Here is a 26,084-nt window from a genome sequence, read left to right as displayed (position 1 = left end):
ACTCGTCGGTAATTTTTAGAGACAAATCGAGCAAACTCAGAAAAATAAAACAGGGTGGTGTCCTTTCCCCCCTACTGTTATATTTCAAAGCTCCCTCGATTTCCAGAGGGAGTCTCGATTGTCTCTTACGCCGACGATTGCTCGATCATGGCGACTGGGAATGGAATTGATGACTTGTGTTCGAAAGTAAACGGGTATCTCTCCGAGCTTTCTCGCTTCTTCACTGCAAGGAGCCTAACCCTCTCCCCTTCGAAATCCTCTGTATCCTTGCTCACCACCTGGACGAAGGAGGTCAGGTTACCGCCGGGAATTCACGTCGATGATACACCAATTCCGACGGTGAATAACCCCAAAATACTCGGAGTAACCTTCGACAGTCTGCTCTCCTTCTCTGCGCACGCAACCGGTATTGTCAATAGAGTACAGAGCCGCAACAAGGTCCTCAAGTCGCTAACCGGCAGCACTTGGGGCAAAGACAAAGAAACGTTGCTGGCAACATACAAGGCAATACGCCGGCCGGTTTTATATTACGCAACAACACCTACACGACGAGGCGAAATTGCTCCCGATCAAGGAGCATAATACAATGCTCTGCAAGTAGTTCCTCGTTGGGAGCCATAGACGTGGTCACCCAAAAGGGCAGCTGCTTGCAGAAGAGCCCTCGCCCAGGCACGTCAGGAGGCATCTCTACGAACTGACGGACGAAGTCCAGAGGTTCATTTAAAAACCTCTGGACCCGTTAGCTTATCGACAGGCCCTGAACGGCATTCACAGGGAGTCAGTCTCGAGTTATGTAGACTCCAGACCTGTGAATGCTGTTCTAGGCGTACAACCACCGGACGGCGGACGAGACGGAGCTTCTACTGCCTCGGGAGACAATAACCACAATAGCCCAACTTCGCTCTGGCTACTGCAGCAGGTTAAACTCATACATGACCAGACTAAACGCAGATGTACCAAATGAGTGTCCGGCATGCGGAGAGACACCTTATGACTCGAAACATCTCTTCGTATGCCCGGAAAACCCGACAACACTAACGCCTTTGTCCCTGTGGACCGACCCTATTGAGGCTGCACGCTTCTTAGGGCTGCCGTTAGTGGAACTTGACAACGACTGAGATATCAACCGATCTGGGCGGGGTTATTGTAGCCGCTACAACACGCGCAGAAAGAAGTTCTGCCACTCTTCTCCGGTAACACAGAAAGGAGAATTTTGCATAGTAAGGGTTATGATCCCTAAGCGCGGTCGAAGGCCGCCAACGCAGAAAGGAGATCTGCCACTCTTCTGCGGCAACACAGAAAGGAGAATTCTGTGTAGTAAGCGCGGCCTTTCACATTTATTGTTATTTCACATTTATTGTTATTGGCATCATTAACTAAAACCTTCTGCCTTATCCTGAGTTTCGCACGAAGAAATTTCACCCGAAAATTTGTATTCCGACAATAATATTCCATTCCATGTAAACCAACCGTGAAAAGTGAACCGGTTCGGGGAAAATGAAACTCATGATAAGGCCTCTTCTCTAAAAGTAATATATTGGCAACACCAAGCACCTCCATGTTTTTATTACACCTAACTGCAACTAGCAGAACAAATGCGACGCCAGTTTTTTGCACATTGTTTTCGCATTAATATTTAATTAAATCAATAAGTTTCGGGGCTTTTGTTTTACAAATTCAGTTAAAGTAAACTATAGTGAACATCTATATACAAATATGTGTTCAATTAATGCATTTATTAACGTGAATTTAGTACTGACAAAGTTGAGTTGAATGAAACGGTTTTTTGCGAATAACTTTTGGAGGGTTTAAAAAAATCAGTTTTCGGGTTCTTAATACGCATTGTTTGATAACCCTTTCGATTATTTTGCATCAATTTTCGATGGGGACCATGAAGTGCACAATTCCCTTTTTTCTTAATGCAGATACAAAACTTCAGCTAACGTATGCGGAATGAAATATGAACTAATGCAGTAAAAAGAAACAGCTATACTTTCGGATGCAACAAATTTTGTTTTTCCACTCACCTAGTTATTGTCGAAGTGTCCAAGAAAAAATTTTATGGAAAACAGTCATGTCTCCACATGCAAACGTTTTTGCCTACCAACTGTCATTTTTTTTTATTGCCTGACATAAATTTTATCAAAGGCAATGTTTTTGCCCGGCCATTTTTGATCTTGATAAAAGCATTTGAAAGATGACTCTTTTCGCCGGATTTAATCACTTAAAATATTAAAGAACATGCTATTTCACATCCAAGTACATAATAACATATATTTTAATAGAAAACAGCTTAATTTTCGCTTTTATAATAAAATATCAATAATGTTGCCGCCACGAAGTTATCGCGCAAATGAAAATGTAGCTGTCAAACTGCTAAATTGCTGGCAATATTTATCAAGATAAAAGCTCTGATAACACAGGCCAACAAAAATGAAAAAAAAAAATGGTGGTGCGACAAATGTTAAAGCAATTTTTGATAGACTTTTTTGTGCTGATTACGAATCCGTAAGTCCAAAGGATCCAACACGTACAGGTTTTTAGGTCGAGGTCAAAGTGTCAAACAATCGGGCTTTTTCAATATTTGAGAAGCTCTAGCAAAGAGTAAAAAGGTGATAGAACCTTCCACTTAGACTTAGATTAAAGCAAGAACCCTCGACTACTATCCTTGAAAATACCATTCCTGCACATTGAATTTATGGTCACTTATAGTCATTTATTGAGCAGTAAAATTTGACTTTTGGCGAAGTTTGAGTCCCTGCCGCAATTAAACAAAAGGTGATAGAACCTTCCACTTAAGCTTAAATTAAGGCTTGAACTTTCGACTACAATCCCTAAAAATACCATCTCTTCGTCTTGACCCTAAGATCACTTATAGTCGTTTATTGAACAGCAAAAACTGATGTTGGCAGCTTTTTTTTTCAATAGCACAATTTGCCAGCATTTTTTGTATTGTTCAACAAATGACTAAATGGCCATCAAGTAAAGGTGCAGGGATGGTATTTTCAGGGGCAGTAGCCTAGGGTTCTAGCTTTAAGTTAAGCCTAAGGGAAGGTTCTACCACATTTTTACTCTTTGCTCGAGCTTCTCAAATATTGAAAAAACCCGATTTTTTGACACTTTGACCACGATTTTCTCAAAATCTGTACGTGATGGAATCTTTATAATTACGGATTCGTAATCAGCTCAAAAAAGTCTATCAAAAATAAATTTAACATTTGCCGCACCAAAATCAGTGTTGCCCTGTGTAATTATTGCTTGCCAAGAGCAATATGTGGTCTCCATTGGTAAAACTTTGCCTGATAACATTATCAAGATAAAAAGTTTTGCCTGTGGAGACAGCAAGTTACGATTGATCTGTTTAAATTTTCAGGCATAGTGTAGAGGGCCTTTTCAAAAATATTATTTTGGAACATTATTGTGCCAATTTGAGTTTTTTTTAGTCATTTAGACGATAAAAAGTCAAAGATATATTTAGGGTTCCTTTTATGGGTCCCCATTGAAAAATATTTCCCTAATCCGTTGTATAAAACTGAAGTTAATGTGGCGCAAGCACATTTTGAGAAAGCGCTCATAGCCGCTTACAATTTTCCTTTTCAACGTTTAAAAAATCTTGGGTCAAGTGGTATGCACATATTTCCATGAACGAAAGACACAAGATCACGCGGTAAGGAAAAAACGTAAAAAGTTATTTTCTAGCTGTCGAAATCTCGACGCCATCTTTGTTGTAAGAAGTAAACAACGAAGAGAACGGAGAAAACCGCGAAATTGTTGAACGCATGAAAAATCATTTTTATTATGCAAATTCTTCTATAAATCATGCCGTTGTGTTAAATTATTCTTTATCTTATGTGTACACACGTTGTCACAAGTGAAAATGAAGAAAATTGCAGTAAAAAGCCACCACCAAATTGTATACAACGAAGAAATGTAAATAAACGGCTAATGTAAAAGTCGCCCAACTTTTTTCCTAAATGCGATTATAACGGGCTAGTCTCCAGCCCGCGTGATCTTGTCTTTTTGGTTCATGACATATTTCACTATATCCCTGGCTCTTGCATAGCCTCTAATGTTTTTTTTGCTTACTTTGAACTTTATTGCCATTATACGCTGTGATTTCGCAGAGAGATCCAGCAATTTATGATTCTTTTTACGGTCTCATTTCGCCGCAATGTTAAACATGTTTTTTGCACTCGTGGGTTTTCCTTCTACTGTTTTCCTATTCTATAAAGCCGACATTTCCTTTGTAAATAAATTTTTTTTTAAGTCTCATAGAGAAAAAATTAAAAAGCACGTTACTTATCGTAACATTGAGGCCCCTATTATGAGTTGCAATCGATTATCGATCTTCGCTGGTTATCGAAGATCGAAGATCGAATGTAAATTTGGTATTATGAGCTATGCAGCCCTGTCGAAATTTTCGTTGAGTATCGAATTTTCAGTCGAAAAGATTTTTGTTTTCGATGCTGTAGCGTAGTGTGAGAAAATTGGTGATAATGTAAGTATTTTGCGTTTGTTTTTTATTTTTTTGGCGACTAAACAGTAATTTTAAACAATGTTTACCAAACAACAACTGGAAATGCTGGTTTCAATGATGGAACAAAATCGTCAGTTTGCAAAAGGGATTTGCTCAAAGTTTAATGCGGCACAAAAATGGGAAGAATTTACGCAGGAACTCAATTGTTTAGGACCACCTATACCAACGACGACAAAATGGATTAAGGTGAACTGCGTTGTTTTTGATTTCTGTATAAATAAATTTTAGTTCTGGTCTTTTCAGGTGTGGGCTGACATGAAGTCCAAAACTACAAAGAAAGCAGCGCAAATCAAAGCTGAATACCGAGCAACATGTGGAGGACCGAACAGGCTACAAGCATATACAAATATTGAGGAGGCCATAATTGGCTTGCTTGAGCTTGACGCCTGTGTGAATCCACCGGGAGCAGAATTCGGCCTGGATATAACTGCTGATGACCAACGCCTGAAAACCTGCAACCAATAGACAATTTAGGATTGAGCGATGAGGACCACAATTATGCAGTTCCGGAAAATACAGCACGCAAACCAAGAGCAAAAAAGTGCAACAAGACAGAGAGGCTGAAGTTGCTGGAATCGCAGACCTATGCCCAGAAAAGGTTCTATGAGGAGATGATTACAAATATAAAGGACATTAAAAAAGTGCTTTAGAAACTGAAAAGTACACGAGAAAAATGTATTACTTAAAAAAATACACACCAAAAGACCTTTTACAATTGAAAAAAGAAAAATTACAAATCTTCAAAAATGAAGTTCTTCAAAGCCAGAAGGATCGTAGAGCAGGATCGTAGCTACAACTAAAGGTTGCGCTTTTGGAGGTAAAGAAACAAATGCTGCCAAGAACATCTATATATACAGGGTGTCCCAGAAGTAACGTGCCAAAGTTAAGGGGAAGGTAGGTGGGGGGTGAGCTCCCTGATAAACAAAAAATTTTCAGGCAGAAGTGTCACCGTTTTTGAAATATTTACATTTTTTCGAATTAAAAAAAAAATCGTGCCTTTTCATGTGTTTTCTTTAACTGTAACTACAAACCGGGCAATACTTAGTAATTTTTTTATGTAAAATACTTCCAGATAGTTGCCTCTCCATACTCAAACGCAATGTAGTTAAAATATATTAAGGAACCATCATAAAAATATGACTATTTCTGGATTTTTAACTTTTTGATATTTTCTTCCCCAACTTTGACTATCTCGGGTGAAAAAAAATGTACTGAGCTATAACTTTACATTACATAAAAAATTGCTCATTTCATAAAGATTTCAGAAAGGTGCCACACTTACTGTTTCGAATTGAAAAAAAAGTTATAGCCGCTTTTGTGGGTAAAGGACTGAGACACGCTAGAATGTATTTAATAGATTTAAATTGAATTTGCTCTTGTTACCGTCAAATGACATGCTAAATAGTACAAAGGTACATTATTACCTGCTCCTGACATTATTTTGTGTTACTTACCGGAATTAGTGAAAGCAGATTTTGTGAAATTGGACCCTTCGAACATTGTGTTATTAATACTATGACAGAGAACACGCAGTATACGTCGCATGAATATGCGGAAGCTTGCTGTAATGCCAGAGCTGCTCAAAGACTCTATGCAAAGCGATACCCCAATCGTCGACATCCGGGTCGTGAAGTATTCGCCCGGACCCATAAAGAAATATATGAAGGTAAGTGATTTTTACACCTTTCTTGTTTGCTTGCTTGTTAACTATCATTTTTCACTTTTTTAAGGTCGCATACCTGGAAGGCGTGGCGGCGAAACAGGACGTCCTGCAACGGTAGATGTTGAAGCTGTGTTAGAGGAAGTGGAACTAGGTCCATCGACTTCAGTGAGAATGATGGAAAGACGGACGGGAATACCAAAAACTACAGTTCACAAAGCTTTACAAGACCATCGATTTCATCCATACCTCATTCAACGTGTTCAGGCTCTACAAGAAAGAGATTACCTGTCGAAAGTTAGATTTTGCCGTGAAATGTTGCGAATGCATGAATCAGACCCCAACTTTTTTAATAAAATAATTTGGAGCGATGAATCATCATGCACACGTGATGGTTATTTTAATTTACATAACCTTCACAGTTGGCAGATAGACAATCCTTACGAAATGAGAGAAGATCGATCGCAGTACCGGTACAAAATAAATTTATGGTGCAGTATTTTTAATTGTCAGATATTGGGACCTGTGGATCTGCCGCCAACGCTCAACTCTCACAGTTATTTAGAGTTCCTTCAGGAACGGCTTCCAACTCTTTTGGAAGATGTACCCTTAAACCTGCGGCGAAGACTATGGCTGCAAAATGACGGGTGCCCTGCTCACTACGGGCGTGAAGTAAGAGCTCATTTAGACGAAACTTATCCTCGCGGATGGATTGGACGATACGGGCCAATCACGTGGCCCGCTCGATCGCCAGACCTGAATCCATTAGATTTTTTCTACTGGGGCTGTCTTAAGGACACAATTTATTCAAAAACAATTCAAAACGAAGAGCATTTGCGGGAACAAATAAATGGAGCTGCTGCTGAGATAGCCCAATTGGGTTTAAGATCTCTAAAAGCGTCTTTTCTTAAAAGGTACCGAGCTTGTATTAGAGTAGAAGGTCGCCAATTTGAGCATATTTTATCAATAAATGAATAAATTTTTCTTAAAACAACTCATGTATATCTTATTTCACGTGAACCCATCCTTCACACAAAATATTTATAGATATAGCCCTTGTTATAGACTCTAGTCCGAATTACGGTAAGTAACATAAAATAATGCCAGAAGCAAGTAATTATTTACCTTTGTACTATTTAGCATGTCATTTGACGGTAACAAGAGCAAATTCAATTTAAATCTATTAAATACATTCTAGCGTGTCAGTCCTTTACCCACAAAAGCGGCTATAACTTTTTTTTCTATTCAAAACAGTAAGTGTGGCACCTTTCTGAAATCTTTATTAAATGAGCAATTTTTTTATGTGATGTAAAGTTATACCTCAGTACATTTTTTTTCACCCGAGATAGTCAAAGTTGGGGAAGAAAATATCAAAAAGTTAAAAATCCAGAAATAGTCCTAATTTTATGATGGTTCCTTAATATATTTTAACTACATTGCGTTTGAGTATGGAGAGGCAACTATCTGGAAGTATTTTACATAAAAAATTTACTAAGTATTGCCCGGTGTGTAGTTGCAGTTAAAGAAAACACATGAAAAGGCACGATTTGTTTTAAATTCGAAAAAATGTAAATATTTCAAAAACGGTGATACTTTCGCCTGAAAATTTTTGTTTATCAGGGAGCTCACCCCCCCAACTACCTTCCCCTAAACTTTGGCACGTTACTTCTGGGACACCCTGTATAAAAATGGTGTGAAAAATGTATAGTAATTCATGAATTGAGAACGGTTGGGCCGATTTATGGTCCGATTTGCTTAAAATTTGGTAGGTAGGTAGCTTTTTGCCTATGTTAGCATAAAGGATGCTTTTTTCCGGGAAGTGGACCAGGGACCGATCTATTCGAAAAGATCGTATTTATCGTCCGATTTGCTTAAAATTTGGTGCGTAGGTAGGTTTTTGCCCAGATTAGCATATATGATATTTGTTTTCCGAGAAGTGGACCAGGGACCGATCTATTCGAAAAAATCGTAGTTATGGTCCGATTTGCTTAAAATTTGGTACGTAGTTAACTTTTTGCCTAGATTAGCAATTAAGATTCTTTTTTTCCGGGTAGTTTCACTTCTTCTTCTTATCCGACATGTTAGCTATCTGACAGAAAACGTGTTTCGTAATTTTTGTTTTACCAACTTTTTCAAAAAAAAGTCCAGCTTTTGACGTTGGAAAAATAAAACAAAGGAAAGCCAAACATATAAGTAGAGAATTTATCTAATATTTTTAAATCATTTTCTTCATAACTGCTGCTTCCGTGGATATTGCAACACACGGAATAGATGTAGTAATGCAGCTATAGGAGCCACCTCATACGACAGAATTTATCGGCCGCCTATTTAAATAGTAGGGCTCGCTGGAAATATATACATGAAGATGTATGGAGGTGCGCACACTACACCAACTTAATCGCTCCGACCAATTAGTTGTGGTGCAATTGAAAGACTAGCAAGCCCAACTAAATCGGCGGCCGCTAAAGTCCGTGGTGTGCGATGGATCTAAAACATTTTAAACAAGAAATATTGCAGTCACATTTTTGTTCTTAGGATTTTTATTCATGTGATTAGCAGTGGCAAGAATGTATGTATTAAATACGTATATGTATATTAAAAATGAAGTGATCAGTTATCTATATATATAAAAATGGCGTGAAAAATGTATAGTAATTAATTAATTGAGAACAGTTGGACCGATTTGGCTAATTTTTTTTTCAGTTGTTCGTAATTGCCAGGAGAAGGTTTTTTTGGGAAAACCCTCCTTGAAAGTCGGAAAATTTGAAAAATCGAAAATTGATTTTTTGTTTGGAATTTTGTGTGCAATTCCTTCGGAATGGAATGGAAAAATAGAAAATTCTAAGTACAAAACTCGGAAAAATCCGGAAGAACGCAAAAAATTTTAATTTTTTCGACGAAAGCTTGGAAAATTTCGGATAATTGTGAAATTCATTGGGAGCTTGAATCAATTGGGAACAATTTTCTCCTATATATCATAGGTGATTCGAATGGGAGCTGCTTTTTTAGAAAGGTGTTTAGAACAAGAAGTGCACAAAACTTTAATTTTCCGATAGGTGGCGCAGGGGTCGAGCTAGTCTTGTTTATGGTCTGATTTGCTTGAAATTTGGCACGTAGGTAGCTTATTGGCTGGGTTCACATATAGGATATCAGAAGGTGGACCAGATACCGATCAATTCCAAAAAATCTTATTTATGGTCCGATTTTTGCTCGAAATTTGATACCCGTATTATAGATATGCGTAGAATAGAATCGAGTCATTGTTTTATAGTTCGAAATGTGTTTGAAGGTGGCGCAAACATGCGGGTATTGACTATTTAACAATACTTATTACACAGGCCAACAAAAATGGGGAAAAATTTGATGCAGCAAATGTTAACGCTATTTTTGCCGAATTTTTGTGTGCTGATTACGAGTCCGTAAGCATAAAGTTTCCATCAGATCCAGATTTAAAAAAAAAAACGAGGTCAAAGTGTAAAAAAATCGCGTTTTTTTTCAATATTTGAAAAGCTCTAGCAGAGAAACAAAGGGTGGTAGAACCTTTCACTTGTTTCATTGCTAGAGCTTCTCAAGTATTGCAAAAAGCGCGATTTTTTGACACCTTCACCACATTTTTTACTTTATACTTACGTATTCTTAATCAGCACAAAAAAGCCTATCACAACCAGCTTCAACATTTGCCGCATAAAAATCGGTGTTGCCCTGTGTTACCTACACTAATTATATAAAGAGAAGCTCCTTATTTTTATAAGAGGTGATCTCGCGAACGACTGTACCGATCTTCTGAAATTTTGTAACCTACTGCAGACTTTCGATATATTAATGGAGCGTGGCATCACCCATACATATTGAATTTTTCATACCGTATATCTCTGAAAGTATTTGTGGTAGTGTCCTGGAAATTGGTATAGAGATTTTGGGGCTACTGCAAAAGGGACGTGGCGCCTTCCAAACATATTGAAACTTTTACCTAGCTTTAAATATATACACCCAGAATAGTGTTTTTTTCTTTTTCATAACAAATTTTTTTGTTATTTCTTTATAGAAATGTAGTTCATTTTGCATCAAATGGCACCAAATTTTGAGTATGCAGTTTTGTAGTTCACTCAATTTCAGTATCATAAAGTGCAAGTTTTTAATGTCTAATAGATACCGTTGATTTTTGAGAATTTTTTTCGCTGATGAAGTTGCGCATTTTCTCCGTATAACGAATTTTGTATGGGAAAAAATGTCGAAGAGTGTCTGTATGTAAGAGACTTATTCTGGTGGCTTAACTCTCCCTAAACGACCGAAACGATTTTAATGATACTTTTTTATTGACAATTTTTAGTGGCGCTGGAGTCGAGTTATTGCTAAAAATTGTCGATTCGGAGGCACCAGGGATCAAAGTCAAATTACTCCCGTTAAATCAACCATCAGAACCATTGCAGTCATTGCTTTACGGCGACAAAACAGAATGTGGACCAATACTATACAGATTCAAGGACGATTCACTATCGAGCCGCAAAGACTTCTTCCCGGTATAAAGCTTTCGTCAGGTTGTTGTTGTTGTTGTTGTAGCGGCATACTAAGCCCAGCCTTTTTATACCCGAGCGCACTTGTGCACAAGCGTATATTAATTTTGTTCACATAACGGTTGTTTGTAACAGCCAAAACGAATCGAGATAGATATAGACAAATGTATACATAAATGATCAGGATGAAAAAAGAAATCGATTAAGCCATGTCTGTCTGTCCGTCCGTCTGTCCGTCTGTCCGTCTGTCCGTGTACACGATAACTCGAGCAAAAATTGAGATATCTCAACGAAATTTGGTATGTAGGTTTCCAAGGTAGGTTGGTATTGAAAATGGGCGAAATCGGACTTTAACTACGCCCACTTCCCATATAACGGTAATTTCCAGAAATACGAAAACTGTGACATTTTAGTAACTACTGAAGATAATTCACTCAAAATTGATGTTTACAATAATTTTTAGACGAAAAATAAGAATATTATAAATTTTTGGAAAATGGCCAAATGGCTGAAAATTTTTAAAATCGCTCAATAACCACGCCTACTTCCCATATAACGGTAATTTTCAGAAATACGAAAACTGCGATATTTTAGTAACTACTGGAGATTATTCACTCAAAATTGATATTTATAATAAGTTTTAGACGAAAAATAAGAATATTATAAATTTTTGGAAAATGGGCGTAGTCACGCCCACTTATAGTTACATGTGTATATCTTGGTAACCGCTGCACCAATTTCTTCCAAACTTATCACAGTTGTTGGCCTTCGCACAACATACCAAATGGGCGAACATTTTTAAAATCGCTCAATAACCACGCCTACTTCCTATATAACGGTAATTTCCACAAATACGAAAACTGCGATATTTTAGTAACTACTGGAGATTATTCCCTCAAAATTGATATTTACAATAATTTTTAGACGAAAAATAAGAATATTATAAAGTGTTGGTAAATGGGCGTAGCCACGCCCACTTATGGTTACATGTGTATATCTTGGTAACTGCTGCACCAATTTCGTCCAAACTTGGCACAGTTGTTGGCCTTCGTACAGCATAAAAAATCGCCGAAACTTTTTAAAATCGGACAATAACCACGCCCACATCCCATATAACGGTAATTTAGAGAAATACAAAATCTTCGATAAATCAGTAAATATTGAAGCTAATTTATTCAAAATTGATGCTTGCAGCAATTCTTTACCAAGAAATACGTTTATGGTAAAATTTTTAGAAAATGGGCGTGGCACCGCCCACTTATGATCACATATACGTATATCGGTAACCGTTCTACCAATTTTTACCAAACTCGGTGTGGTTATTGTGCTTGCCACATATAAGCAAAACGTTGAAAATTATTGAAATCGGACTAAAATAACGGCCGCTTTTCATATAACGGTAAATTTCAGAAATGCTTGAAACATCAATATTTCGAAATTGAAGGACGCTAATTTACTCAAAATTGATACACCCCGGCTTACCATCTAGCGGTAGCTTTCGGAAAGGTGAAAAAATATATATTTAATACTTGCGCCGGGTATTTAATGTTCGGCTCCGTCCGAACTTAGACTTTCTTACTTGTTCGGGTCTACGTTCAATCATTGTCATCAAGCTCAACTAACGGGAGGCCCAGGAAACGAGCTGTTTCGATGGGTTCGGACCAGAGGGAGAGGTTATTTAAGACGGCAATGGAAGATATGCCTTCTGTCGACCACAAAACCAAACGTGAACGTGAATTGCCGGCGAAAACGTTGGACCAAATGTTTCAATAAAAAAAATAATTTTGGGCGGGACGAAGTTCGCCGGGTCTGCTAGTAATTTTATATTAATCTAAGTGCATAAAATGAATTGACGTGATATTTTTTTTTATATAATTAGAATTGAGAAGGCTGTTTAACTTTAAGATAAATGAATTAATGAGCTATTTTTTTCTGTATGATGAATTTAGAAAGACTGTTTAAACTTAAATGTATATTAAAATAAGGAAATGAATTTGTGATAATTTATTATGTAATGCACCTACATACATGTGTATGAAACCAAAAAGATTTTTAGTTTAATAAAAGAAACTCTGGCGTAACTGGTTTTTAATATTTTTAATCATGTTTTCTTAATGTTCTTAAAATTTCATTTCTTATGTCTTCTGCTTGTGAGTTGTCAATAGGTTCCACTTCAACGTCTCCGACATCATCGTCATAAGTCACATTTGAAAACTCCTCCTCGTCGGGGACTTGTACATTATAGAACAAGCAAATGTTGTGCAAAGCTGCACACACATTTATAATTTGTGTTGCTTTTTTTTGGAGTATAGTGAAGAGCTCTTACCTGCAACAAACATCTAAACCTATTCTTCAAAACCCCAATTGTTCGCTCAGTGATACTTCTTCCTTTGGCATGTTGTTTGTTATATGGCCTTTGTAGAGATCCTTCCTCAGAATTTCTGAACGGCGTCATTAAGTAAGGTTTCAGAGCGTATCCAGCAACACATAAGGCGGAGAAAATTATTATAAAAAAGGAAATACGTGTTGGTTTAGTTTTGATTACATACCAATTAGCCAAGTATTTCGAAGACCTAAGATGTTGCTGCTCTAAATGTGTTTTCAATGACGACATATTAAAAACCATAGAATCATGTGTCGCTCCCGGATTTTTGGCATTTATGTATCGTATTTTCATTGTATGATCACAGACCTGAAAATTACATAAGCATACACATTTAGAATCAGAAGTTAATAACACATATGTATATATGTACACTTACAACCATAGCATTAATGCTAAATAATCCCTTTCTGTTATAATACAAATGCTGCAGTTCCTTCCTAGGTGCGACAATTTTAATGTGTGTGCCATCAGCACAGCCGATTATTCCTGGAATTTTTCTTTTGTTATAAAAATGTGATTTTGCTTGTTGCAGTTTAGCCTCTGTGTAATTGAATTTTATCCATCTTTGGCAAATAAAACTTTCCAGAACATCTAGCACTTCTGATGGCACCACAGACTCCGCGTGCTGTGCAAGTCCAAGCATACTTTCATTGCCAATGCTAAGTTGGTACGATCCCTGAACACAAAATCGCAGAACTGTTGCTAGCTTTAAAACATGTGGAATAGATTTCGCTCGGGTGCATTGATTCAGCAGGTCTTCTGTAGTGGTCAGCAGGTCCACAAACGCCTCTTTAGATACTCGGAAGTTTTTTATAAATCTTTAAACAAATTTCCTAAATGTTACATATGTATGTCAAAACTTTTTGGAAAGCCACACTTACGCCGTGGAATCCATTTCTAAGGGGTTGGAAGCGTCCCTCAACCGTTTTCTATTTCTGGCCAGCTCCACTTAGCTTTCATCTTCTGATGAATCGTCAAACCACAACTCCGTCGTACTCATTTTCATTAAGTTCTTATCAACTCGTTTTCTTTTTAATTTATTTTTATTTAGACAAATTTGTAAACAAACTATTTAGTTTTACGTTTTAATCAACTCGGTTTTTCTTTTATTTTAATTTGCTCAATTTGTAAACCGTCTCAGCTGACAGAAATATACTATTGTGAACAACCTAAACGAGCGAAATTCACAATAGAGCTATTCTTCATCGAATGAGCGCCATAATACCAAATGAAAATTCGTTCGATCAGCAATGCAACTCATAATAGTGGCCTGAGCTTTGGTATACAAAATTTACAAGCAAATTTTTAGAGTTCGTTCGCTTTCAAGGAAATTATTTCAGCATTATAATATGCAACGAGATTGTTTTTAGTGGAGTGCTTGTTAAGATTGCACAGTATATTTTGGTATACTTAGTATGGCTCCACATTTCATTCCGCATACGTTATTTATTTTCACTTTTGATACGATCGCGTTTAAAGTTTTTAAAGATTATAGATAATTCTTTAAATTTCATTTCTTAGGTGCTTTATGTTTTGCCCGACCAAATTGCCCTATGCAAGTAAACTCCAACTCAAGTTGCGTTTGTTAATTTTCTTGTGCACATATTTTTTCTTACATATGAAAATTTCGCTTATTTTTGCTCGTGCCGCTATAGAACATAGAACTTAACAGCTGATAGTTTAAACTCCAGCCAGATTGGGCGTTTCGCTTGTGAAAAATCTAACAGTACGAATTTGATGATTGTGCGCAAAGTGACAGTTCTCCTGAAAGAAGTTGCAAATTCTTGCTGGACAAATTTTAGCCAGCAAGAATTTGCAATCACGAAAAACATTGAGTGTGGCACACGGTTGCATTTTTGTCTACGATAATTTTTATAAATAAGTTCGTTACATTTAAAAATTTATAAACACGAGCGATTTTTTTTTATGAAAAAAAAGGAAGTAAATACTTGTTGATATAATTAATTTAGTTAATTCCAATGATTTGAACTTAACTCGGCTGAAAAAATTTTTATTCGCAATCGGAATGCAATTGCAACCAGAGTCGATTTAAGAAACCCGACAGCTAGTACGATAAAGAAATTGAAATGTATGTTAAAGAAAGTGAGAACAACAAGAAATATACATGTATATCCTGTTTTTGTTCATCTGAAAGAATTTAAAAAATTCTATAAAAATTGATTATGTTTGAAATGCAACACCAGCTGGCTGGGAAACTTGCAAATTCCTGCAAATTTGCGTTCGTGCAGAAATTTGCAATTTCTCAACATGAGAGAGAATGTTTTCTTACTCTCTTTTGAGTGTTGGATAATTCTTCCTGGATTTTCGATGAACAAACCTAGTTTGTATGCGAGCGCCCATAGCAGGTATAGACGTGCAGTTAGCTGTGGAAAACCAAAAATCCAGATCGATAGTACTATTTACACTGTCTTCAAGTATACCAAAATTAATAATTTGTAATAAATCTTGGGTGAATTTGGCGACTGCCTTCCTCGGGGATGAATATGCCAGGGATGAAATTAATGGTACATACGCCTTCTAAGCACGCAGGGTTGCTTTTTAGAAACCAAAAAATAATGTAACACAAAATAGCTTTAAAAAGTAAAGTGTAAAAAGAAATTCATTGAATAATTCCACATAAAATAGTATACATAAATGACTCATTTAACAAGCGATTTAAATAAAAAGCATTTCATAACCTTTTTTTGTGCAAAGGGCCTGTGCTAATTAATAGAAAAGCACTCCGGATTGTACATTTTTGACAACTATGAGGTGAATGAAAATTTTCAACCCTGCATGGCTGGCGACAAATTTCACAGCAATAATCACACCTATGTGACGGTTTGGAAGAATTTGTTGGTTCTAATGTTATTACTAAGACGTCTAATAAATGCATGGCTTTCAGTTCTAGAAGAAGCAAAGTCAGTAAAGACATGTATTTTTTGTATAATTGCTGCATTTTAATTGCTCAACTTCTTTTGCACCAGAGCAACTGTCAAAAAGCGGTAAAATTTTCACCATGGAACTTTTCTACTAATAGACACAGTCTCAAAATGAAATAACTATCTCAATACTTGGAGCGGTGCCACTGAGGGCCTTTGCCAACTGATAAAAAAGAGAAAAATTTGAAAGATCAAACGCAAATTTTGAGATTTCTCGTTGTGAATACGAACGCCATAACTTTTACCTAGCTCGTGGGACTACGCAAAATTTTGACAGCTTGTAAATATGTATACACATAAAGTTGTTTGGGCGGTAATAAAGAGTCAAAATCAAAATGGAATCTGGAAAATAACAAAAAGCGTACGTTAGTTGTCCTTATAAAATAAATCAAATTTATTTGCGAATATTTGCTATTCTATTTATTGAAAGTCAACCACGCGGAAACGCTTATGTTAATTATATTGATAACAGAATCTGGCAGCTCGCACGTTGCCTAAATTCTCAAGTAACATTAAATCCACAAATGAATACATTGCTTGTTTTTCCATCAATATCGCCATGTATAAATTTTAGCAACACACAAAAATAGAGCTTTGGCACGAGCGTTTGTTTGGTTTTTCAACTCCATTTATAATTTTCCTTTAATAAAATCACGATTTGTCAAATGCTTAAATTTATTTATCTAATAATAGTGCAGCACACAACCCTGAAGTCTAAGGGCCGGTTAATCAATGTCTGGTTAACACTAATCTGCGGTTAAACATCGCTATCGACGTCTTCGACTCCATGCATACAACAGGGAGTCAGTAACGACGATAACGATGTTTAACCTGAAGTTAGTGTTAACCAGACATTGAGTAACCGGCCCTAAGAAAAAGTCCGACGAAGGCCATTAAATAGCAGCACACAACCCAGTGCCTTCCTTAAGGGTGAATATAGCTACAACAACAACGATTACTACAACCACAAACCAAAAAGGTTCGCTACTGTCTATATCGTGGTAAAAAGTAAAGAAGATATAAAGAGTTTACAGTTAAATTTTTCGATGTTTTAAAATATTTATAGTTCTGTGCGCTATGCAAATAACTTGTACAAGTTGTAGAAGTTCTTACCAAATCGCGTTCGTTTGGACAAAGCACTTGCAAGAGAGAGCATAATTTTGACACCCAAACCGACAACTCCTTGCAGAAGAGCCCTGGCCCAGTCACGTCAGGAGACATCTCTACGAACTGACGGACGAAGTCCAGAGCTTCATCAAACAACCTCTGGACCCGACAGCTTATCAAAAGGCCTTGAACGGCATTCACAGAGAGGTAGTCTTGAGTTATGTAGACTCTCGACCTGTGAATGCCGTTCTGGACACACAGCCACCAGACGTGGACGGGACAGAGCCTCGTCTGCCTCGGGAGACTCGGATCACAATAGCCCAACTGCGCTCTGGTTACTGCAGCAAGTTGAACCTGAATACCTGAGCAGATTAAACCAAGCTGTTCTAAGCTGTTCTGTACAGGAAATCCGACAGCGACTACTGCAAAGAAATTTATTTATTTATTTATTTAGAATCTGTGATTAGTACAATCTTACAGACTAGATAACAAAAAACTTAATAAACTTAAACATTAAGAGTAACATGTACACAAGGTTTTCTTAAATACTATCCTGTTGGCAAAAATATTCACATTGTACACTTTGCATAAATCATTAAAATCACTCATTACCCTTATAATTGGTTCGTTTAGAGCATAATTCGCCTTACTTAGTTCAATCAAAAACATATCATACTGACATAGCCTTTTCATGGGAGCATTGAGTTTAATGAGATGTAATAGAGTGGGACACTCAATTTCCCCATCAGGTATCATGTAAAAACATCAGATCCGAGATAGTCCGTGTACTACGAAGTATATGTAAGCTAATCAATTTGCAGCGAGATATATATAAATTGAGACGTAACTTGAAGGAAGTCAGAATAAAAAGAACCAGAACGATCTAGATATATATCTGGCCAAGGACTGTCACTCCAGCAACATTCCCCAAAAAGTCTGGGGAATTTGTATGCTGCTACAATAATAACAAGAAGGAAGATTCTCCGACTAACTCTCTTTGCGTACGGTAGTGTTTTCATCGTTCTATTGCCTGTGCGTTCTTAAGCCTGTTAGTTTTCAGAACAACAAATAAAACACTTGTTTTTCTCGTTGGTCAAAAGTGCACGTGTAACTCATTCAGTGACAGTGCGATTAAATAACTATGGCCCGGGGCCTTCCACTTTGGGGACAATAGGTATGCTCCTTTGGTTACCAGTCCCCATAAAAACAAAAAGCGCAAAAAAAACTCCAACATTTGTCACACCTAACCCAAAGTTTGTAGTTGTCTCGGCAACAAACGAATTGAAGCCCTTGTCACATTTTTCATGCTTTGCTGTCGAAAAATCCCTTCACTTAATTAGCAAAGACATCATCAGTGTGTCGGAATTAAGAGACGGAAGTTTGTTACTCCTTGTCAATAACAAAACCGCTGCAGAAATATTTATCGCTGCCAAACAACTAGCAGGGCTTTGCGAGATAAAGTGCAAGTACCACTAAAACCCTAACTACGTTAAAGGCACAATATACGCCCCCTTCCTAAACCATGTCCCAGAAGAAGAAATGGTAAAAAACTTAGAATCACAAGGTGTAGTTACAGTGTAAAAGTTTAAGAAATCCATTGACAATAAATTAAGATAAAGTGGAGTTGTTTTATTGACCTTCGACTTGTATAAGTTACCTGAGTCACTCAAAGTGTCGTGGCATAAACTAGGGGTAAGGGAATACATCCCTAACCCGATGCGCTGTATGTCATGCCAAGTGCTAGGCCACACGGCAAAGTACTGCAAAAATGACCCTTTATATGTGAATTGTAGCCTTCCACCCCATGGTATCATTACCTGCATACGCACTAAGTGCGCAAACTGTGCCGAGGAGCACCCATCTAACCACAACAAATGCACCAAATATATACAACAAAAAGAAATTCTTAAAATAAAAACGCAACAAAAATGCTCTCTGAAGCAAGCAAAGTCTATTTATGTTTCGCAGCTAACTCAAATATCACCAACAACATCTTATGCTGGCACGGCTGCTCGTGCTCCCAGTGGTCCTGCTCAGGAATCTACAAAACCCACCACTACCAATAATATAAAATTAACCTCTACAAGTCTAACTACCGTAAAAACATCCCCATCTCACTACCCCCAAACCAACCAACATTTCAATTACAACCCCCACCGTCACCAAAAATACATCCTCTGCAGCAACCACAAGTGCATCATTGGCTACTGCTACTTCGTCTACAGCAAATGAGACCTCCTCTTCCAACTCAATATCATCAAACGCAGATAACACAACTCAGTCTTTATTGTCAAACTGTCTTTCTCCTATCACCAATCAAACACAAAACTTAATTCATAATAATGATTATTATACAAAGAATATGGAAACTTCCGACTCTGATATTGATATACAGTAACATACTCTATATAAGCCCCAATGTCTTAAAATTTTACAATGGAACATCAAAGAATTATACAACAATTTTAACGAGCTAAAGCTAACTAACACCATCCCTCTTTCATATCACTGCAAGAGACACACTTGCCTTTTAGTAAACCTATACATGTTTCTAGCCGTTTTACTAGCTATTTCTCAAACTTGCCGAACAATAATTCGAGTAAGCAAGGAATTGCTGCTCTCATTTTGAAAGACATTCCACTCAAACGCATCCACCTGCAGTCACCATTATCAATAATTGCTATTGAAATCAACATCGGAATAAAATTTACTATTATATCTATGTACATTTCACCTGATCAAGCTTTCAATCTAAAAGACCTTCTAAGTATTACTCACAAGGTAAATGGCAACATCATCATTGTTGGAGACATGAATGCATGGAGCCCCCTATGGGGTTCTGACTCTAATAACAAAAGAGGGGAGATATTTGAAGACCTGGTCCTCACAGAAAACTTAATTGTCTCAAATGACAACGCACCAACGCACTTTTCCACACGGCGGACTTTACACACGTGGACGTAGCTATGTGCTCAGCCGAAATTGTGACAAAGTTAACGTGTACTACACTTAACCAGCTACACGGAAGTGACCACTTCCCTCTAATAACAAAAATGATAACCAGCCTCTCAAATTCCGGACTCCCTACTCGAAAATTTGTAACATGTAAAGCAAACTGGACCAGTTTCCAAACTGTTGCCAGCAATTTTTTATCTGAAATCCCAAAATCAGTTAATGTTAATAAGGAAGCGAGTGTGATACAAAGGGCTTTTCGCGCTGCCGCACACCGCAAACTTATTACAAGCTACATAAAAAAATAGTCCCATACTGGTCTGAATACCTATCTTCCCTCAGGGAAGAGAAACGTAGCCTATGGACAATTACAAAAAAACCCACTCGGAGTCGAATCTTTTAAAATATAAAAGGGCAAACGCCATATTTAAAAAGAAACTTAGAGAAACCAAACGGAAAAGCCTCGAATCTCCCCGAGTCTATAAACCCACAGTCAAACCCTAAATAAATCTGCATTAAAATCAAAACACTTACCGGAACGTTCAATCAATTCTCAATAAAAGTTATTGAAACCGACCAGGGCGCAATTTATTCACTCGAGGAAATTACAAACCATTTTGCGTCCGTCTGGTCTAACTATTCCAAGGTTTCGAATTTTAAAACTGAATTTAAGACACAAAAAGTAAAATTGTTAGCAGTCAGTACACCTGTAGTTCACTATCTTAAACCAGCAATGCAATAGAAAGTCCTATTACCCTTTTTGAATTTGAAACCACAATCTCTCCTGTGTCGGGGAAATCACCCAGAAGGGATAGAGTTTCGTATCCAACGCTGAAAAATGCTCCAACAACTTCAAAAGAACGAATAATAACTTTGTACAACAATATCTTTGCCCAAGGCATCATACCTCAGGCATGGAAACATGCTATCGTAGTGCCAATCCCCAAGCCAAATAAATAAGCACAGACGTCTCGGGGTTCAGACCAATTAGTTGTTGTTGTTGTAACAGCATACAAATTCCCCAAAGAGATTTTGGGGAGTGTTGCTGGAGTGGTGGCAGTCCTTGGCCAGATATATATCTATCTGGGTCGTTCCGGTTACGTAGACTCGACTGTCGTGGGAACGCAGACCAATTAGTCTTCTCCCTTGCTTAAGCAAGGTACTCGAAAAAATGGTTGCGAAAAGAATAATTTGGTTTGGTCTTACTAACGGCTTTATCGATTCACATCAGACAGCATTTAAAGAGGGGCAAGGAACAACAGACGCTTTGCTGGTGTTCGAAAATAACGTATCAAACGCTTTGGCGACAAAAAACCATGTCTTCACTCTTAGCCTCGATTTTGAAAAGACTATCGATAGGATAAGCATTCATGTAGTTCTAAGACAACTTGCAAGGTGGAGAATTGGCCCGAAAACATATAATTTTTGTAAAAGCTTTCCTGACCAATAGAACGTTCGCTGTCAAATACAACAATAAACTTTCGCATTCGACGAGATTAATAAAATATTTCTCAACTTTAAAAGGATATCATACATGGTTTATGTGGACGATGTGATACTCTTCACTAAGTGTAAAGATCGAAAATTAGTACATGACGACTTCCATCAAATCCTTAGAGCGATTTCTAATTGATCAGAAGCTTCAGGAGCATCCCTTGCATACGACAAATGTAAAATCCTACACTTATGTAAGAAACAAAATTGTTCTTCTTTGTTGTTAAATTTTAATGGTACCGATATTAAAAGCTATGAAATAAATTCGCTAGATAATGTCAGAGAGAATAACCACCTACTCAACGCAATACGACACAAGTTGCTGGAGCTTAAAGGGTCAACGAGAATCATGTGGATTCCTGGCCATGTAGATATCAAAGGTAACGAAGCTGCTGACCAGAGGGCCAAACTTGTAACAATTGAACCTCTTTGCACTTCTGAATGGTTCCTCAAAGACGACATTATCCGCTTGGTACATGCGCACATAACGACCGAAAGTGCACATAAATTTTTAAATTCGCAACGCCAGTATAGTAAGATTATTACAAAGGGAAATAAACTCGTTTACGAGTCAAACATCTCTTGCAATGATTTGAAAACAGTCACCCGGTTACGTATTGGCCACACAATTATAACTCACAGCCACATCCTCAAGGGGGAAAGCCGACCGCTATGTCCGTCTTGTAACTTGAACCAACTTTCCGTAATCCACCTCCTTGACGAATGCCAACATTTTACCGATATCAGGAAACCATCTTTGGAAACTATACACCTTCGGATTATTTAACAACTGTTGAGAGTAAGAACATTGATAGGATTGTAAAATTATTATGGGAGTGAGGTTTGCAAATTTCTGTTCGCCTAAACTATAACTTTCTCTCTTTGGGGAGTAAGATACCTTATCTCAAAATGTTGTTGCTTGCTGATTTTTGCTGGCTTTTCCAAACTAACACATCTAATATCTTATGAACTACATAACCAATTAAAAAACGAATGATGTCAAAATAAGAATAATTATTTGTCAATATTAATATGATTATTAACAATTCATTTCAATATTGTTATTGAGCTTTGTACCACGATCATGTTTTTTAGGAAAAAATCTTGCTTATTAATTTCCTTATTCAACCCACTACTATCAAGTGCAGCTGATTTGCCGCTATTTAAACTTGGCAGCGTGGTTATTTTTAGTTCTATACATTAATTTGCTTTATTGCCTAGTTTCAGGCAGGCTCAGCCTAAACTATTTATTTGTCAATATTATTGTGGCTTATTAACACTTTATTTCAATATTGTTATTGAACTTTGTACCACGTAATTATAGCGTAATTCCTTGGAAACGCGAAAAAAATATCTTCCATACAATGCCCTGAAAAGTTTTCAGGATGAACTGTTGTGAGTGTTCGCGAATGGACAACCCGCTTCGTTAAAAAACCGGTTACAACTCTAAAATGACCGAAATCATGTGCTCTATTTCCATAAATATTTCTAAAGCATACTATTTATTAGTGGAAAATAAACAAAAGGTAGGTAGGAAGCTTTCGTGTGATATCTTTAATTTGATGTTGGAGAAGCTAATAAGAGCCGTAGAACTGAACCTCTCAGGCACAATACTTTGTAAGAGCGTATAATTACTGGCGTATGCCGACGACATCGATATTATCGGTAAACACAAGGACTACGTCTTTTCTGCCTTCTCTGTTGCAGATGATTTAACGATGAGCTGTATGAGCTTTACAACGATATAGACAGTGCAGTGAATTAAAATTCAGCGGCTCCGCTGGCTTGGCCATGTCGTTCGAATCTACAGAAACGCTCCTGCTGTGAAAGTATTCAACGCGGGCCGCGATGCTGGTAACAGAGGAAGGGGAAGGCCTCTTCTGCGTTGGGAAGACCAGGTGGAGGACTTGGCTTCACTTGGCTTTTCCAATTGGCGTCGGTTGGCACAGAGGAGAAACGACTGGCGTGCTTTGCTGAGCTCGGCCAAAATCGCTTAAGCAGCGCAGCGCCAATAAAGGAGGAAGGAAGGAGGTAGAAAGCTGCTGCAAAGTGCTGTGACTGCAGAGCAGTTCGGTCGTGTTTTCTATCGCTCTGTGTTTATTTTCATTTATCTCGCAATAATGTCTTTATGTACTAATTGTACGGCCCATTGTGGGCTGAAAGATAAAATCTTAAACGCGATTTCGGATTTGGAAAAATTAAAAAGCATTTTTATCGCATTAATTGAACCAGCAAATGATAATTCTATTTCGCCGGCTCCTGCTACTAGTGGAAACAAAAGAACGACGCGTTCGCAAGCAAAAGCTAGTGATAGTGTTGTTCCTCAGCCTGGTAAATTGCCAAAGCGCGCTTTCACTGCGCCATCTAATGATGCTGTTGCTGACTCTAAAACCGTGGCAGTACGAAAAAGTTCTGAATTGCATTGTGTTTCTGATGCGCCGGGTATAAATACTGGTTATACCGCTCTTGATGTAGTACCGGTTTTTCTGCTGCTGTTGCTTTTACTCGCTCGCCAACTACTCCTGGTAATAACATCGGTTTTTCTGATTCATCTCTTCCGCCTGCTTGTACTTCTCCTTGTTCACCAACTGCTGGCCCCACTAACGCTGTGCCTACGTATGCCGCTGCTGCGGCTTTGGCGAACAATGCTAGGTTGAGCAACGCACAAGCGAAACACGCAACTAACAACTAACAACAACTAACTGGTCAAGAAGGTTTCTGATTTGGAAACTATTAAGCACATTAATTTCAAGCTTGGAGTTTCAGAATCTGACTACTCAAAAATTCTGTCATCGGATATTTGGCCTTCCAACGTTGCTGTCCGGCCTTTTGATTTTTTTCAAAAAGATGCCCAGCCGCAGCCCAAGAAGTAAAAAGTCATTCTACCTCTGGTGATCGGAAAATAAGTATCTATCACCAAAATACTTCGGGACTCAGGACAAAATCCGAATCTGTCTACATTCTCAGCTCACAATTGGATTATGGCTGCTTTGTTCTGACAGAAACCTGGCTGAATGCTAACTTTTTCGATGCGGAGTTCTTTAATCCAGCTCTCTTTGAAGTTTTTCGCAAAGACAGAGATTTTGCTAAAACTGGTGTTAGTAGAGGTGGTGGTGTACTGATAGCTGCGCGCAGATATCTTCGAGCTTCTTTTTATCCGCTGCTGGATGCCAAGTCCCTGTTGGATCAGCTTTGTGCAAAATTACATGGCACCTGTGGTGTGCTGTACATTTGTGTGTCCTATATTCCGCCGGGCAGCTGTGATGTCATATACAAGGCACATGTTGACAATATACTGGCACTCCACGAGAAAATTGGAAACAGCCAACTTTGTGTTTTAAGTGACTTTAATTTATGTAATATTTCCTGGAGCTTTATTGATAACAATATTTTCCTCACCCCATCAAATGTTACTACTTTATCTGAATCATATTTAATTGATAATTTATTATGTATTGAATTATTTCAAATCAATGGTTTTTTTAATGAGTTAAACCGAATTTTAGATTTAATATTTATTAGCTCTTCATTTAAAATAGACGTAAATTTAGAAAATTTTGACATGCTGCTTAGTAGTTTTTTTTTGGCCCTCCGGAGCTTTCGTTCGTGAATTTGAGTATAGGCCCAACAAAAATAATAATTTAGCAAATATTCCCCGTCAGAATACAGAACCAAAAAACTGATTACTAAATCTGCTTTAAGTATTTATTATCAAAACGTAAGAGGCATAAATACTAAATTAACGAATTTTTATCTTAATGGCCTTGAATGCAATTATAATATAATTTCTTTGACTGAAACTTGGCTCAAACCTCACACGTTTAATTCAGAGATTCTTTCAAATAATTATCATATCTACAGAAAAGATCGGGAGGACAGGGTCGGCGGTGGCGTACTCTTTGCCGTAGACTCTTCAATACCATATGAAGAAGTTAGTCTTCCACACATTGAATCTGCAGAATTCAAATGCATTCGTGTTCAGGTTGGAAGGGGGTTTACTTACTTAGCTCTATGCTATATTCCTCCCCGATCTGACTTATCAGTGTATTCACAACATGTATCTTTACTGAAATCAATTAATTCAATGATTAAACCCTCTGATTAATTGATTGTGTTGGGTGACTTTAATTTACCAAATGTATCATGGAACATCATTGACAATGATATTGTACCTTTCTCGTCTAGCGCGTGCAACAACGTATTTTTAGAGGAGATGGCAGAACTCTGCCTGAATCAAGTTAATGTACTTCGCAATAAGTTTGGCAAAGTATTAGATCTTGTTTATGTTGATGATGCATCTAAGTCGGCTGTAAATAAATGTGACCCACTAGTTTTGCCCGAAGATGTCTACCACCCTGCTATTGAGATATCTTACGATATTATAAACGATGGTCAAAATTGCGATGTCCAAACATACGAACCAAATATTCGCTTTGATTTTTCGAAAGCCAACTTTAAAAAACTGAATAAAGAATTGTCTAAATTGTCGTGG

General features: G+C 37.5%; 2 protein-coding genes across 2 annotated transcripts in view; both read left to right on the top strand.

The window, feature by feature from the left end:
• Positions 1 to 26,084, top strand: part of LOC118745655 — a gene marked incomplete at its 5' end in the record, with an annotated part of 73,912 nt that overhangs the window by 13,577 nt on the left and 34,251 nt on the right.
• Positions 4,388 to 5,267, top strand: LOC118745656. Its single transcript, XM_036479205.1, has 2 exons — positions 4,388 to 4,723; positions 4,781 to 5,267. Exons 1-2 carry the CDS (start codon positions 4,556 to 4,558, stop codon positions 5,000 to 5,002), a joined length of 390 nt encoding a protein of 129 aa, XP_036335098.1. The 5' UTR covers positions 4,388 to 4,555; the 3' UTR covers positions 5,003 to 5,267.

Source organism: Rhagoletis pomonella, unplaced genomic scaffold (assembly GCF_013731165.1).
Source record: "Rhagoletis pomonella isolate Grant_MI unplaced genomic scaffold, Rhpom_1.0 Rhpom_scaffold_00009, whole genome shotgun sequence".
Taxonomy (NCBI): domain Eukaryota; kingdom Metazoa; phylum Arthropoda; class Insecta; order Diptera; family Tephritidae; genus Rhagoletis; species Rhagoletis pomonella.
Note: the sequence above shows the minus strand (reverse complement) of the source record. Positions and strands in the feature narration are given on the sequence as shown.

What these genes read in the sequence shown, in the direction of transcription:
- LOC118745656 (XM_036479205.1), top strand. Translation starts at nt 4,556, where the DNA reads ATGTTTACCAAACAACAACTGGAAATGCTGGTTTCAATGATGGAACAA. An exon ending in CGACGACAAAATGGATTAAG is followed by an intron (nt 4,724 to 4,780) that starts GTGAACTGCGTT and finishes TGGTCTTTTCAG; the next exon opens with GTGTGGGCTGACATGAAGTC.